This window comes from Pleurodeles waltl, chromosome 11 (genome assembly GCF_031143425.1).
Source record: "Pleurodeles waltl isolate 20211129_DDA chromosome 11, aPleWal1.hap1.20221129, whole genome shotgun sequence".
In the NCBI taxonomy this organism is placed as follows: Eukaryota; Metazoa; Chordata; class Amphibia; order Caudata; family Salamandridae; genus Pleurodeles; species Pleurodeles waltl.
Genome location: NC_090450.1, coordinates 384,311,514 through 384,329,816, shown reverse-complemented (window position 1 = coordinate 384,329,816; position 18,303 = coordinate 384,311,514). Strand labels below are relative to the sequence as shown.

General features: G+C 44.0%; 1 protein-coding gene across 1 annotated transcript in view; it reads right to left on the bottom strand.

Annotated features, from left to right (window-relative positions):
* The window catches only part of KLHL6 (kelch like family member 6), a 1,417,570-nt gene that overhangs the window by 1,094,738 nt on the left and 304,529 nt on the right, over window positions 1-18,303 (bottom strand). The window contains exon 2 of the mRNA XM_069213706.1: window positions 12,536-12,701. Within this exon, the coding sequence (XP_069069807.1) occupies window positions 12,536-12,701 (166 nt within the window). The remainder of the gene's footprint in view (window positions 1-12,535; window positions 12,702-18,303) is intronic.

The following is an 18,303-nucleotide window of genomic DNA, read 5'->3' as shown; positions in this document are numbered from 1 at the left end:
TCCAGTCTGTCGGTGAAAAAGTTCCTTTTGGCTGCGCGGATCAGGTGGTGGTGTTCCCGGGTTGCGTTTTTGAGGGCGGTCATGTTGTCGGTGGTGTGGTCCTTGCGCCAGGCCTTCTCGAGGGCGCAACATGTTTTCTTCGATTCTTTGAGGGTGTCAGAGAACCAGAGAGGTTTTTTGGTGATGGCCTGTTGATGCGTGCGTCTGAGGGGAGCAAGGTTGTCTGCGCAGTTGGAGATCCAGTTCGAGAGGCTGAGGGCTGCGTCGTTGGGGTCGGTGGTGAGGGTAGGTTGGTTGACGGCGAGTGCGGAGAAGAGTTGCTCTTCGGGGATTTTATTCCACTGTCGACGAGGGATGGGTTGAGTGCGGAGGTGGCGGGTCTCGCGTCGGAATGTGAAATGGACACAGCTGTGGTCGGTCCAGTGTAGAGCGGAGGTGTGGCTGAAGGAGACGTGTTTGCTGGCGGAGAAGATAGGGTCAAGCGTGTGTCCGGCGATGTGGGTGGCGGTGTTCACCAGTTGCTTGAGGCCGAGGTTGTCGAGGTTGTCGAGCAGGGCGGTGGTGTTGGGGTCGTTGTTTTGTTCCAGATGGAAGTTGAGGTCGCCTAGGAGGATGTAGTCCGACGAGGCGAGGGCGTGCGGGGAGACGAAGTCGGTGATGGAGTCGCTGAAAGGGGCGCGCGGTCCAAAACACATCAATACTTTAGGTGATAGCATTTCCACACATTATTGTTTGAGCACTGTATACTTTTTTTAGCGAAACTGCATGTCTGTGCAAATGTAATGCTCATTTCAATTGAAGATGTGTTCTCTGTAATGGCAGTATGCTACCACACCATTCATACTTCATTTTATCTCACTCTATGCCACTCTAACCTACTCTGCTCTCTATGCCACTGTACTTTACCATGCATCACTCCACTCTATACTGAAACAATCTACTCTATGCCACTGCACACAGTACCACTGCACTGTACTCAGAGCCACTGCACTCTAGTGATCACCATTGCACTCAACACCAATGCACTCTACGCAAGTTTACTCAAAACCAATGCACTCTACGTCAATCTACTCTGCACCACTGCACTCTACCCCACTATACTTTACTCTGTAACACTTTACAACACTACACTAAACACACTGCACTCTACACCACTGTAGTGTATGTCATTGCACTCTAAGCCACTCTGTTCTGTGCACCAGTGTACTCTATGCCACTGCTCTATACCACTATACTTCACTGCACTCCATGCCAATGCACTCTGCTATACACTGCACTCCGCGACAGTCTATTCTGCAACACTGCACTCTCTACCACTAAACCCTATGCCATTTTACTGTATGGTACTCTACTTTATACTACTGTTCCCTACGCCTCTGCACTCTACTCTGAACCACTCCACTCTATGCCACTGCACTCTAAGCCATGCTGCTCTGCAACATTGCACTCTCTGCCACTGAACTCTATGCCAATGTTCTCTGCTCCCTCCACCCTATGCCACTGCACTCTACTCTGCACCACTCTACTTTATTCCACTCTCACTGCACTCTACACCAATGCACTATACACCATTACACTCTACTTCGCAACACTCCACTCTACTCTGCCAGTGCACTGTACTATACACCATTGCACTCTACGCCACTTCACTCTGCACTATATACCAGTACATTCAACATCACTGCACTCCACACCACTCTACTCTGTAACACTGCACTCTACTCTGCGCCACTCTGCCATTCTACTGCACTCTACGCTACTACACTCTATGCCACTCAAATCTACTGTGCACCACTGCACTCTACTACACTGTAGTCTATGCCACTTCACTCTGCCCTTCTCTACTCTGCACCATCCTATTCTATGCCAGCACATTCTAATTCACTCTACTATGCCCCACCTCACTCTATGCAATTACACTATAAACCACGCCAATCTAGGCCAGTCCACTTTACTCTGCACCAATCCACTCTACATCACTTCACTCTATGCCATTCTACTCTGAAACACTGCACTCTATGCTACTGCACTCTATGGAATTGTACTCTATGCCACTGCACTCTACCCTGCACCACTGTACTCCACCTTCCACTGCTCCACTATATACCACTTCTCTCTACACTGAAAGACTCTACTCTATGCCACTGCACCTACCCCAAGCCACTGCCCTCTATGCTACTGCATTCTACACCACTCTACTCTTCACCACTGTGTTCTATGTTACTACTCTATGCCACTGCATTTTACCCTGCACCACTCCTCTCTTTCCTGCACCACTCCACTCTACGTCTCTTCACTCTACTGTGAAATAATCTACTCTGCCCACCACTCTATTCAAACCCCACTTCTTTATGCCACTGTGCCCCGTGCCACTTTACTCTAAACCACTTCACTGTAGGCAAATGCACTGAACACCACATTACTCAAAACCAATGCTCTCTATGCCAGCTATTCTGAACCACTGCTTTCTATGCCATTATACTCTGCTCTGCAACACTCTATGCCACTGCACGTTACACCATTGCGCTCTACATTACTGCACTCTAATTTACTCTGCACCACTATACTCTACACCCCTGTTCTCTGCACCACTCTACTCTAAACAACTTCACTCTACGCCAATGCCCTCAACACCACTTTGCTCAAAAACCAATGCACTCTACACCACTGCACTCTACTCTGCACCACTCAAATCTTCCCCACTCTTCTGCACTCTACGCCAACGCACTCTATGCCACTACACTCTGCATCATTCCACGCCACTCTAATCTACTCTGTTTTACTGCACACCACTGCACTCTACACCACTCAATGCAACTGTAATCTACACAACTCTAAACCTCTGCACTCTACCCTATACCTCTGCATTCTGCCCTGCACCACTTCACTTGACTATTGCCATTCCATTCTACAGAACTTTACTCTACTATGAACAATTTTCTCTACACCACTGCACTCAATGCCACTGCACTTTACATCACTGCACTCTACTCTGCACCACTCTACTCTACAGCACTTTACTCTATACCAATGCACTCTACGCCAGTCTACTCTGCATCACTGCAGTTTACACCACTTCACTTCAGGTCACTCTACAATACTCCACTCTGAGACACCCTACTCCAGTAAACTCTACTCCATTCTGTGACACTCTACTCCACTCTAAAACACTCTGTGGCACAACACTGATCCACTGAACACCCTCTATGCCACTCCATGCCATTTTACTTCACTCTTTTCCACAAACATCTACTCCACTCTACTCCACTACTCTATTGTACGCCACTCCACTCTACACCATTGACTCTACAACACTCAACTCCACTCTATACCATTTCACTCTCCTACACTACTCTACTCCATGCTATTCCACTCTACAACTCTACACTACTCCAGAACACTCTATGCAACACCCCCGAATCCACTCCACTCTGCTCTATACCACTCCGGTCTATGACACTCTACTACACTCAGTGCCACTCAACTCTACTCCACTCTATGCCCTTCCAATCTATTACACTCTACTCCCGATGTGCCTTTCAATAAATGCTGTATTTCAAAATACATGTGTAAATGTGAACAAGAACTACAATTTCTCATGTTAAGGTTAAACATTAGAACTCACGTGTATATATAAGACTCTAGTTTCTACAATGAATGCACCTTCAATTATACGTTTTTATACTTTCTTTTACATTAATAAGGTTAAGCCGCACAGAATACGTGATGCTGATTACATTTTTTAATTACTCCTGTAACGCGTGGGGTGCAGCCAAAATTACGCTGCTCCACAATCTTGGGGTGAAGTTAAATAATAAGTTATCCTTCAGTTCCCAGGTGGACAGTGTAGTAGGAATATGCTTTGTACTTCTCAGATCCTTAAAAAGGTTTTTATTTTTGCTTCTTTCTCATTGCCATAAGATGGTAATCCATGCCCTCATAACCTCTGGGCTGGACTTCGGCAACGATCTGTACTGGGGTCTCCCAGTGCACCAACTTAAGAGATTCCAGTTGGTGGATAACATTGCAGCCTGGCTCCTCCTAAATCTCTGGAAAATTAACCACATTCATCTTCATCTTATTTATTGCATCAGCTGCCAAAACGTGAGAGAGTTCACTTCAAGGGGCTTGTGTTGGTCCATAGAGTCTTATATAAGTCATGTCCTTGTTACCTGGCTAATAGACTCACACACTACCATCCAGCAAGAACTCTGTACTGCCAAAAGTCAAAAGGAAGAAATAGGCACCACTTCTTTCTCTGCTCTTGCTGCCTCTGGCTGGAATGCCCATTCCCTATACCTGTGGGCCACTAAAGATGAAGGTACCTTTAAACGTAGCCTCAAAACTTGTTTTTTCAGTCTGGCTTTCTAATAATTTCTCCTGACCAGTGGTTAATGATCCTTAGATCCAGGACACTCATCCGAGCAGCCGCGTGCTTTTCAAAAATGAAAAATGAAATTCATGAAATGGGTACACCGATTTATTTGTGCTCTAAAAGATGACGAGTTTTGGCTACACAGAATCCTTGGTCAAGTTACATGAATGTTCTCAACTTCCCATTGAAATAGATAGACAGTGAAAACATATTCATTTAATTCCATCTTTGTGAATCGACCCTAGGTGTATCACAGTATTGCAGAGTTCTAAATATGATATTTGAAAATTAGCCATTCATTAAACAATAATCAATCACAATTCAAAATACATGAAATTCATCAATTGTTTAAACACCAGTGAGAATGTTACCATACTTGCACAAGTGGTCACAACAGTAATACAGTTGTATATGAGAAAAACACTCCATATTTGAGACACCTTCTGCCCACCTGGGTATGATTTCTAGCAAGTATTCATGATGCATCTAAATAGTTACTCCTGCTCCTAAAGACCTGCCACTTCCAGAATGACTCGCCTTAATTTCCTCCTCTTGCTCTGTGGTGTGCTAACAGCGCTGGGATGCTTCCGGGTAGCTATGCTCTATATAGAGCTCAACTAGAATAGAATAGATTGCACCTTTATGGGTTATTCTTGGTTACTTTAGCAGACTTCCCTTAATTGGACGTATTTGCATGTCATGTTCCTAATCATTATCAGTGGTCACCTAGGACACACACTATGAGATTTTACCTTGTTACTTTGACATATGTCAGATTATTGATGAGACATTGCCCACTTGGGCGTGTATGGGTTATACACCAACGAGATCCAGGTAGGTTTTGCTTTATCTTTGGAAGCCAAATCAACATGTGGATGTATTTGACTTTGCATCAGCCCCCCTCCATGTTTACATTGGTTTATATGCCTATCATTGTCCTTAGAAGTCCAAAGACCACTAACGTGATACTCAGTATTTGAAGGTCTGGGACACTGTTGCATATGATTAAAAATCTTTATTCCCAAATGTGGAGTAAATATGACTGTATGTATAAGGATCACCAGTATGTGCTACCTAACATTTGGACTTTTTGGGTCGCGTTGCATATTTTTTTATATTATTTACTTTTGGCATTTATTTATTTGGTGTTTATTTTAACTTTTATAATCCAAATAACAACCCGCACTGATGCTGGAATACTGTGCTGATTAGATTTATTACACAGCAATTATGTATTACTATTTGTTTTCAAATGGACCATGTTTTTGTATTGGGCACGGGTCCTCGCAACTAGGCTAGCACTGTGAGCTTCACATTTACTGGCATCATGACTATAATTTCTGCCATTGTGCACATTAATGAAAATTTCACCTTCCAGCAAGTGCATGTTACTGTAGTAAGCTATATTAATTTTGTACTTTATTATCCTTACAAGTACTGGAATTATTATACTCACGAGTCTACATGTGGACAGCATTTCTTGTGCCTTAACGCAGTGCTTATTAACTGATTATACGTTTAACCCAAATTGAATATGTCAAGTGGAGATTACAAAATGGCACCCACTTTCATCATGCCCTTATAGAGTACTGTGCAGCTTTGTCTGTCGTTTATGTTGACTATGTAGTGTTTTTCACTCTGAGTTTAGCTGCACTCATTGACACCGTGATTAACCCTTTTGCTGCTAAGCCTCCATCCCTAACACCCTGAAACCCGTGCTAAGCCTTTTTTTGGCCATTTGGGGTCATTTGCGCTTAGGCTCCCATATCTTTTTGTCCACATAAGCTATCCATGCCAAATTTGTACCCTTTTTCCAACATCCTGAGGATTCTAAACATATCCAGGGTTTAATGATTCCCTTTGAGGGGACTGAGAAATAAGCCAAAATACAGCTAAATTTGGTGGTTTGGGGGTAAATTGGGAAAAAAGTGCTGCAGATGAAAGTATCTGGTTTTTCCCTGCAAAAGGCATCAACGAAGGGTTTGCGGTGCTAAAATCAACATCTTCCTATCTTTCAGGAACAGGCAGACTTGAGCCAGAAAACCAAAACTTTCAACTTTTACTGAGACATAGCCTATTGTTCAAATTTTTGTGCTTCAACCTCTTTCCAGTTAGAGGTAGAAATGGGTATAAAACCAATGGTGGATCCTGGAAAGCTTTACATTTCTGAAAGGTAAACAACATTCTCAATTTATCAAGGGGTCATTTGTATAGCTCCTTTAATGTTTTCCTATAGAAGATAACAGTTGAAATGAAAAAATATTGAAATTGGGTTGAAACAAATAGCCATTTGTGTCTATGTTTTCATCTTTAACTTCTTCTAACTATGGCAGATCTCCGAAACCAATATAGCGTTACTTCCACTGGACCCTTCTGGTTGCAAGGATATGTAGGGCTTGTAGGTTCACCAAGATCCCAAGGTACCCAGAGCCAGTAACTGAGCTGCACCTTGTAATGGTCTTTTCATTGTGCACCTGGTATACAGCAATTCATTTGGCAAAATATAAAGACTGAAAAATAGATATCAAGGAAACCTATGTATTTCCGAAATGTGTGCAAGATATGGAGTTTAAAATCAATAGTTATTTGCATATCTGTCTCTGAATTTTTGGGTACCCATGCTAGCAAGTGAATTAGAGGGCATTTCTAAAAATGACTTATTTTTTACACAGTCTTACATTTGGAAGGGGCAAATGCAGATTAAGATAATTGGCAAAAACACTTGTTCTGCTATTCTGTGTTCCTCCCTGGGCCAAGGGCCTGCAACTGGGAAGAGCCAAAAATGTGAAGGTTGCCCTTTTGGATCCACTTTGGTTCACTCTCAGTTTTTCATTTTATACGTTTTGAGGCTGACTGTGCTTTGGACACCCATACAAGTGAGGTTTACTTTTTATCAGGATACCAAGGTAAACACAGGGTGTTAGGACATTTGTGTCAGTGCAGTGATCCCTCAACTTTCTCACACAGAAATATGAGGAAAATGTAACTTCTTAGCTAAATTTGAAGTGTGCAGAGGATTCTGGGTATGAAAATGCTGGGGGATCCACGCAAGCCACACCGCCAGCCAAGCACCAGGCCATGCACCTCGCCAGCCAAGCGAAAGTCCACACACACCACCAGCAAAATGCCAGTACACACACAGCTATCCAAACGCCAATATATGCAGACCATCAGCCGAATTCCAGGTCACATCACATCCCTGGTATCTAGTGGCTTTCTGCCCCCATAGGGGCAGATGAGCCTAAAACATTGCTTATCTGCCCCCAAGGGGGGCAGAAACAGCCAAATTGTGTGCCCTAGTCTCTGGGGCTGCTCCCTGACATGCCCATAAACATATCCCTGGTGCCTAGTGGGCTTTCTCGACACCTTGGGGGTGGCGGATTGGGTGTAATAACCACCATCTGGCCCCTGGGGGGGCAGAAAAACTGTGCCCATTTTGGGGGGGCATCAGTACCCGACCCCTACACAAAGGAACAAATAGTCCCTGGTGCTTAGTGAGTGTTCAGACCCCCAGGAGGCTTATTATGGGCTGTTGTTCCCATCTGCCCCCCCAGGAGGTGCAGACAGAGTGTGCGGATTTTACTGCGGGGTAGGGGCATTGCAATGTCCATTCTGGGCCACCACCACCCACCCCTAAATGAACTAAAAGAAATCCCTTGTGCCTAGTGGGATTTCTATCCCCTTGAGGGAGCAGATCAGTGGCAATTGCCCACCATCTGCCCCCCCCCTTAAGGCGCAGAAAGAATGGCGCTTTTTGGGAGGAGTGGGGGCATGACAATACCCATTTAGGGCAGCCCCCTCCCCTAGATGTATATAAACAATAAATCTCTAGTTTCTAGTGGGTTTTCTGCCCCCAGTGGGGCAGAAAGACTCAATATGCCCAAAATCAATAGGGGACACAAAAGCCCTTGCCTAAGGGGCCACTCCCCCTCCCTGATGTCTAGTGGGTGGATCTCTGCATAGGGATCGCCCTCATATCCCCAAGCAGGGATCCACTAGGGAGGGATACAAGAGGAAAGGGGAGGTTCTCCCCTTTCCAATGATACCTCTCCCATCTGCCGCAGTGCTCGAGGGGCTGTGATAGCCCCCTGAGCACTAAGGCAGTGAAAGTGGACTGAGCCAATCAGCTCATTTCAGTTTCAGTGAAATTATGTCAGCGTGCTGTGCAGACTGATCATCATTTCAATGAAACAAAAGAAACAGCCTCAGAAGATATGGAAGCTCTCTCCCATCTCCAGAGGCTGTTTCTTTGTAAAGAAGTCCTTCTGGTGCTCACATCAGAAGGATTTCAAGCGTCATGTGCGTGGACAGTCGGGAGCCATCCAAGGCACAAGAGCGCTGTAGCGTCAGATGTCTCCTGACTGTCCGACGCAAAGAACAAGTTAAGGCTATAGCCGAAAAGTGCTGGGAGAAGCCGTTTTGCAAATAAATGGTACTTTGCAATAAACAGGAATGTCTGGACGTATCTTTTGGATTGCGAGGTATATGTGGAATGATTTTATATATATACAGTATATATATATATAATAACAATAATAACAGCAAAAACAAAAATAGCAATTATTATTATTAGAATTGTTATGGATCCCAAGACAGCTGAGGCAAACTATAGCAAGCACCCCCCACCTGTGCTCTAGTAGCCCCGGCTTGGATGAACGGAAGCTGACATTTTTCAGCCTAAGATGACATCCCTTTCAACTTCTCTGCTGGTGAATTTTTTTTAAAATAAATTACAAGATTTAATATCCACTTTAAAAAAGTCTTGGTACCCCTTCCCATATGTCCCTAATTTTTAATGAATGTACAAATCTGTTTTCCAATAGTAGGAGTGTTTCAAATGCAGTTTTTTTTCCTTCTCATCAAATATACTGAATTAGCTACAATCTGTTTGTCTGGATTTCCTCTATTCCAATTAAGTGGTTTTATGACACATGAACATTGCCCTCTAGGAATTTCTAATCACTTGTACCGGATGTCATTAAAGATTTGTCAGTAGCATGTTGGAATGCATGTATTTGAATGTGCTGTTGAAAGGGATAGTTGAACATGGCCTCAATGTCTGGAGGTTTAAAATTAACTTACAGCTCCCAAAGTGGCCCCATGTCCTGTAAAACACCTTCAGGACCTCCTGGTGTTTTAACAGCATTTTGGAGCTTATAGTTCTGTGTTTAACTTTCCAAAGATGGGCACAAGTATCCCAGCATGATATTCCAGCATGCGAAGTGCATTAGGCTAAAAAGCCAGAATGGGCTGATGGTGCCGTATATAGCAGGGGGTAAATAGGTAGCTAGGTATGATAATGTAAAAAACATAAAATGCATGGATTAACATAAGGTTTTGTCAAAATTTCCTGGTTACGCATAAAATTCCTCACACATGTTGGCTCCTTTACTAACAATATTTTATTATAATTTTACATATGGGATTTATTGTACGAATAATGAAACTAAGAACATTGCTTGTGGACTATTCTCTTAAAATGTACCTCGACCCCGTGATCTAAGTTGAAATGTTTGGATGGCTTGCTATGATTTATACTGTATGTATTTATTGTGGTAAACTGAAAAACACTGCTGTGTCACAGTTTTAGCTAGATTGAGTAGAAGGTGCCCCTGCAAGCCTCACTTAGGCCCTCATTACAAGTCTGGTGGTATTCTGACCACCAGACTCATGGTGGCTGTCCCCCTGCCGATGGGATGGGATGTGGACTACCGCTAGGCCAGAAATAAGCATCTCTGACCCAGCGGTCCACCACCGCCACTAAATCCCTGGCAGAAAGTCTACCGGCAACAGGAATTTGCATTCCTGTCACTGGTAGATGACTTCCTCACACCCCCATCCACCCAAGAGTCCCCCACCCCCTTCCCTTACAACATTCCCACCCTGAACCCCAAGTACCCCCACACTCTTGCTCCCAGTAGTAACCCCCACCCCCTCGCATATACATACTTACCTCCCACTCCCGATCCCCGTACCAACCCCCCACCCCTGTCTACACACACGCACCCACAGACACGCACACCCTGACACTCACTCACTCACTCACTCACACTGATAACACCCTTATACTCACACACATGCAACACCCTCCCAAATCCATACACACACTCACACGCACACACACAACACCCCCCTCCTCCACCCTCCCCTTTTGGCCAGTCACCTTACCTGGTCGTCGAGGTGGTCATTAGGAGGGAACGGGTCCTGGAGCTTGCACCACTGCTAGTGCCCCACCAACACAAAACCGCCATGCTGTTTTCCTAATTGAAATACGGCGGGCGGTGTTTTGTTGGCCTGGCGATGTCGGCAGTGCAACCGCCACTAGACCACCGACTGCCCGTATGACTGCTGGCAGTTTTCTGCCTGGAAAATGGCTGAAAGCCACCAGCAGTCGTAATATGGTGGTCTGAGGACTGCTGTGCTGAAGGTCCTTTGATGTTTGACCTGCCTAGAACCCTATATGTGTGTCTGATGCTACCTTTATATAAGAGAAGGGCGTATCTAGAAGACTTTCAAAGACTATGCCTCAACTTTATATAGAAATGGAGAAGATGGTGCAGTGCTCATTGCAGCCAAAAGCATGGAGACGGGGAGCCCCCAATTTAGTTAAGTATTAGAAAGCCACACACTTATGATACCTTATATAGCAGAACTGGAAAGAGAAGGCGGAAGGCTGGTGCACGACTGACCACACATTAGGTGGTGGGCCTGTGTGGAAGGTTCCACAGACCCCCCCAAAGGCTTCTAGAGACCCTAAGTTATACATTCACTAACAAGTGCTGAGAATATACTACGTACGTACGTGATGTCGACTAACAACATATCCACCACAATGAGGTAATAGATGCTTTAGTCCTAGTATGGAGAGGCAAGCCTTTAGAGGTTGGAGATATGTTTTTTTTGTTTATAATGCCTAGAGATATGTTCTGTGGTGGTGGAGGAAATTAAGCATTCAAGCAGGTCAAAGAGGACTTTGGGAGGTTGGAGAATTAAAGATTTAGGAACCTGCATGTATAGCTTTAGGTGCTTCCTCACAGATGAAAGAAGGGGCCATGGACTTTCTCAACCCCTTTGAAAAACTCCATCTCAATAATTACAACTAGAGCTATGCCTTATTGCACATTTATCAAATTCTATATAGCTTGCGGAAGGGAGAATTTCAGAGAGTGTGGGAGATGAAGCTAGGGATCACCCTGAAAGCAGACGACCAAAAGGAAAGCATCCTAACCACAATGAATATTTTTGCGGGTCATGGTGGGAAGAGAAACACTCTTCAAAAGCACACACCACTGGCATTAACACCAACGAGGCAGAGTGATGGGCCATCCATGGAGGCAGATTATGGTGGAGAGGTACACTAACACATGTACTCTTCTTAGAGGCAGCGGGGAGGGTGGTCTCTAGGGCACTGCAGAAGCCACAAGTTCAAAATAAGCACAATGTCCAGAAATCATACTTCAGGGCAGCCCCTCTTGCTATCAAGCTACCCCCTCTGCATTAGAATAGGAAAAAACATATTACACATATTAATGTTGAAAGAGTCCATCCCGGCCTGTTGGGGATCTTACCTGCTTCCCAGAGGGGTCTTGTAGTTACAGAAATGTTGGTGGGTCTTCAGAATGGAAGAGATGACAAAGACAGCTCGGGGAAAAGAAAGGAACTTCAGGAGGCAGTGAAGCAATCTCATAGACTTTCCAAGCAAAGATCTCAAAGACCTATGATGCCCCAAGAGATTTCTAATGATGTGCGTTCTAGAAGAGACTGATGTGGATCTTTAGGCAATGAGAGGGGTTTCGTCACTATATACTAACATGGGAATATTTGATTAGCTTAAACAAGGCAACTCTGGTGAGAAAGGGTGGAAACACCTTGACACTAGTTAATGGTCAGGGAGGGTTTAGGAGGTGGGACTGGAGGGAACGTTACATTTAAAGAGGGAGATAAGCCTGATGATGACAGTTGACTGTATATTATACAAATCAAATAAAAACATATTTAAAGTAAATGCTGTTCCATTGTTCTGCAAAAAAAATCTATGATGTCACTTCAGTGTTAGTTCTGTGTTTTGATGTTACTATAAGTCTGATAGAGGAATGTGTCCATTTGTAATTGATACAAGTAGGAAAGGATCATTCTATGACAAGTGTCTGATTCGCTCACCTGTAGTAGGCTGGCTGCTTCCAGGAGCCTCTGCACATTCTGCTTGGTGATAAGGACTTTGCTTGTGTAAGTGTAGTCAAGTAGTATCTGCATTGTCTCGGAATCCACACCTTTTATCAGGACTTTTTCTTCGTACTTCTCCTTTAAATCGTTGCAGAACATGGCCCTAGAGAAATCAATAGATTCAAAACTTAACAGCAATTCAAAATGGATGACGCAGCCTCCTTTCTAATAAGGGAATTAAGGTGAAGAGTCCACTACACTGAAGTGAAGTCAGTCAGTCTGAGGTATGAGAAATATGGTCTTCGATTAATTCGCTTTGATGCCCATATTAATTCGCTTCAACACCTGTTTGATGTCACTTCTTTTAGACCAAAGTTGTTTCTGACGATCCACACCAGGCATGCGACTGGACAGTCAATCACTGAGCAACTGCATGGCATTACTATTTTCTTCTCACTTTCTAATGCTTATATTGCTTTATGTGATTTAGTAACTGAGTTTTTTATTTGTTTGTTTACATCTTTTTTCTACTGTGTAAAGAGGGATGAAGTGTGTCTGGCCGTTTTACCACAGCTATCAAAATCTGGTAAATGTGAGGACATAAAACAACCTTAGTTCATGATTTAGAAAAAAGACTTGAATAACTACGCCTTGATGTGTTTTCGAAAGTGTCACTATTTCAGACCTTTAGTGGAATAGAATCTCACTAAGAATTCTCTGAGAAGGCTTGATTGAGAGTTTTGGAAAGTATGTAGAAACCACAGGGTCTTTGTCTCCGAGGTTCTTGTAGAACAAAGGACATATTTTGCAAATAGACCTGGTAACATCTGTGAACGTGCATTGTGTATGTCTTGGAGAGTTTGAGTCCCTGTTTGATCCACCTTGCCCCTTTGACTTTAAACTGTGATGGTCTTTCCTTAGCCCCTTTTGAACACTAGGAACGTTAGTGCTAAATGAAAAACAGGGACTCAAATGATTACACACACTCTATTCCCCGACTCAGCATTTAAAGAACCAGCAATTCCACAGTGACCATCTTCCGTTTTGTCAACTAATTTGTCTGTGGACCCACTGTACCTAGTCAGCAACTTTCTCACCTTTAGTCTTTAGAAATTGGTTCTCTAGTGGGCAGCAGTATGTACCCTGTCCAAGTAGGGACCACAGTACTAGTCAGGGCAAGTTAAAATACACAACCTACATTAACCTGTGCTCACCCTCTGGTAGCTTGGCGCAGAGCAGGCAGGCTTAACTTTGAAGGCAATGTGTGAAGTATTTATTCAACATACACAGTAATCCCAGTACGTACACCACAAAAGGACTTCACACAGGTGTAGAAAAATAAATCTTGTTTATCTGCATAAATCAAGACCAATACGACAAAAATCCAATTTGCCAATTATCAGATATTCACTTTATAAGGTTAAGCAAAACAATACTGATAAGTGATTTTGCGATAAAGGGCTGCGGCCCGAGTCTGCATTGTCTCAACAGAATACAGTAATATCTGGGGTGTGTTCTTCTTGGAGAGCAGCTGAGTGTTAGGTTCCACAGTAATTTTTTCCCCTGCTCGGTCACAAGGAAGATGGTGGGACCGTGGGGGAGTTGCAAGGTTGGGGTTGGTGGCACCAGGGGAAGTCACTGCCACAGGCCTCAAACGGTTGAAGCAGTTGACGGTCAGTTGGCCCACTCCATTATCCTTGGTAAATGGCTGGCAGACCACAAGGGAGCCACGCTGGGTTTTGATGAAAGCGGGCAGTAAAGTGATATGAAGCCACTTGGGGTCATGGATGAAAGCAGGCGGCAAAGTGCAACAAAACCTCTCAGGGTTGTTGATGAAAGTGGGTGGCAAAGTACAGCAAAGCCGCTCAGGTTGTTGCTGAAAGTGGGTGGCAAAGTGCAACCATGCAGGTCGGGGTTGTTGATGGAAGCGGGCAACAAAGCACAGCAAAGCTGCTCAGGGCTGTTGATGAAAGCGGACGGCAAAGTGCAACCAAGCCACAAGGTTGTTGATGAAAGCGGGCAGCAAAGTACAGTGATGCTGCTCGGTGTCTTTGATGTCCCAGAGACCCTTTAGTAGAACCAGAGGCAAGTCAGCAAGCCCTTGGAGTCAGTCTGGGGCTGGTGGATGAGTCCTGGGGAATCAGGCAGATATCAGCAGGCAGCACGACAGTACAGTAGGACAGCTGTTCCAGGGAACAGTCAATCCTGGCAGAGTGGCAAGCCTGGCAATAGCAGTCTTTATTCCAGAAACATTTTCTTGAGTCCAGAAAGGTACTACTTTTAGTGGGTTACAGTCCCAGTACTTATACTAAAAATTGCCTTTGATGTGGGGGATGACTTTGAAAGGTTTCTGTGAAGTGCACAGGTCCACTTTTCAGCTTAGCCCCGGCTCCAGACTAACAGTGGGGGTGTAATCAGCCCCTTTGTGTATGCTCTGGCCACTAAGCTTTGAGATGTAAGTGGGAGCCCTTCCCAGCCTCTTCACAGGAAGACCCATCAGTATGCAGATAAATACAGATGCAGCTGAGCATTCTGTGTTGTGGGTGTCAGTAGGGAATGCACAAGTGTAACTGTCACCTAGCCGAGGCCAGACGTGTATTGGAGATAGGGTGTAAGCACACAGGACAGTGAGCGGCAGGGAAATGCCCACTTACTAAAAGTGGCATTTCAAAAATAGTAATGCTAAATCTGACTTTACCAGTAAAGAGGATTGATCCTCATGACTATTCCAATGATACTAAACATGATGCAGCTACTCCTCTCAGATGAAGAATAGCAGCTAAAACGTAATATAAGGAATTCTCAATGCTGGCCTATGAAAAGGGCAGGCCTCAGTAATGAAAACATGACTTTGGGAGTTTTTCATTACCAGGACATGAAAGACTTAAAAGGACATGTCCTGACTTTTACTTGCATGGCATCCTGCCCTATGGACTACCGAGGGCTTACCTTAGGGGCCACTTATATGCAGGAAAAGGGGAGTTTAAGGTTTGGCAAAGGTTTTGAATGCCAAGTTGGGGTAACAGTGAGACTGTACACACAGGCTCTGCTGTAGCAGGCCTGAGACATGTTTACAGGGCTACCTAAGTGTGTGACGCAAGCAGTGCTGCAGGCCCACCAGTAGCATTTAGTTGACAGGCCCTGTGTATATGGTATCCATCTTTACAAGGGACTTAGGTGTAAATTAAATATGCCAGTTGTGGATACACCAATGTTACCATGTTTTAGGGGAGAGGCACATGCACTTTAGCACTGGTTAACAGTGGTAAAGTGCTCAGAAAGCTACGGCCAACAAAACGTTACGTTACAGCAACAAACCAGAAGGTAAAGGCAAAAAGTCTGGGGTAAAAACATCCTAAGAATGCCAGGTCTAACAGTCCATTTGGCAAATCTCCTTCCCCTTGCATATTTGCTACTAATACAAATACTGACACCCCTTATGCCACCCAAGACCTTGACTTTCCATTCTACCATGCCCACAATTCAAAGTTTGCTCTCAAGCTGCTGGACAATCAGTGACTGTCCTCGTAGACACCATAGTTTGCCACCTCTCTGACATTCTCATACAACTAGAGAGTCAGTGGTTTCATTTGTGTACCCTTGCACAAACCTGACCATAATAGAATATTCTGTTATAGACTCTTGAGGTCAGTACTCTGAGCAAATTGGGAATGTGCTGACATCTTAAATAGTGCCTGTCAATATTTTTACTAATGGTGTTGTGAGTCTTTCTTAGCCTAACTTTGGTTTTCGATTTTAGTTTTACACTTTACACGTTTTAGATTGAGTTAGTTTTTTGCAGTTATTTTACTTATTTTTGCTTGCATATTATTCTGAGAATATGCTGTACATACTGCTTGTTTTCAGTAAGCCTTTCTCGTCATGTAATCTGTACACTCTGTTCAAGGCCAGGATCATAGAAGAAGATATATTAGTGCTTGCGTTGTCTGTTTGGAGACAGCTTCTGAATCCTAGGCATATCATTGCTTTGGAGCTGTGCATCTAACACAGAATGGTTTTGATTATGCAAACGGTGCACTGTTCTACATGGGTGAGAGGAGTATTCTGGTCGTGATTGTCCTGGAATGGATACTGTGCTCAATATGCAGCTCTGCTGATGCTGACCTTTCATTTTGCAGAGAAGGATTGCCAGCCTCACCCTAGACCAACTCCCTGGCCTAGCTATCTGGGTATTGGGGACTCAGGTTATTCTTTGAGATCTGGCAGAGGGTACACTTGCAATACTCTCAGACTGTAGACAGTGATAGGTAGGGGTATATAGTAGTAAGATTGCCACAGTTTAATTATTTATTCTGTTCCCCATGTTGGTAATGCAGGTTTCAATACATAGTTTCATCCGCCTAAAAATTGCAGCTCAAGAATACGGTTATTTCAATAAATGGTTGAAAACCTTTATTTGTATCTTTCTTATGTTTGCCCTGGGCACACTTAAGTAAACAATGAAAGGGTAAGATCTGTTTCCATGATTTCCTTGGAAATACGAGTGGTCATGTTGGAGGTTGCCAAAATCAGTTGTTACCCTAGAAAGGTTAGGGGCGAAGGTTAGGGGTTCAGGTGAGGCACTGTGAGCCAGCAAGAAACTGGGCGGACATTTCTTGATGCTGTAGACAGACTGGGTCCCTCCCTCATGAAGCTCTGTCATCCTCATATGCAGTCCTACTTCTTGTGGGAACTGTTTAATAATGGGATTGCTCTTGTTCGCTATCTCCTCTCTCCAGATAACATTTCTGATCATGTCTTGACCTCTCCAAATACACATGCCATATAATTTTACCAGGCACTACTCCCAAATCTTCAAGTCGACCTTCACACTTTTGCTGAGCCTTGTAACATTGTGTCTGTGCTACTGGCCCACTTTGACTCTGGCTAACCATCTGAAAAATGGCCCAGTGGCAGGATTGGACTGCGACAGAAAATAGGACTGGGCACCAAAATAAAAATGGTCCACATTAGTGAAGCATATAGTCAAAAAAGTAGTAGTATGTAGGAAATAAACAGTAAAACCGGCCTATTTGTCCCTAAAACTGCCCTAAAATGGTTAAAAAAAAACAGCCCACACACTGACCTGTCAGAACAGCTCACTGGGCACCACCTGATTGCCCCATAGGCCACTTTGACCCTGCCTAGTGGAAATACTCTGATAACGTTAAGCTCTGCCATGCATAACTAACTCCTGCATCATGACTTTCTTGCTCAACAAACTCTACCTGGCCAGCTCCATTAATGCCTCACCCTTATTCCTAGGAAACCAGAATTCCTGCTTAAAAGTATTCATTTCAGTCACTGGGAATGAGAAGTATGTGTTTGGGCCGTCAGCCCTTCTTTTGCCATTGATACTTCTAGTCTCTATCTGATCATAGGACATCACAAATAAGAAATCATCACAAAATAGTAGATAAATCCCTCTGAACATTTCTCATGCCTGTGCCAGCATTCCAGGAACATGCAGATAGGCTCAAAATAGGCATATGTCCCTTGGTATTTGGTTAGTACTCTATAGTGTGGTTAATTTTGGAGATTTTGGAGGCTGCAGTAAATTGGGTTTTATTGATTTATCTAATTCTGTTATTTGGCTAGATAGGGGCATAAGCCTCTCTGGTTGAAAATTCCCACACACCACAGCCAATACCCTTTGGGCAAGCCATTTATGAGCGATTTTGTGTGGGCCTTTACATAAATTAGTGCTGGAGCATGGAAAGGTCACATTAGCTTTTCTGTGAACATCTTGGCACAGGGCAAGCCTG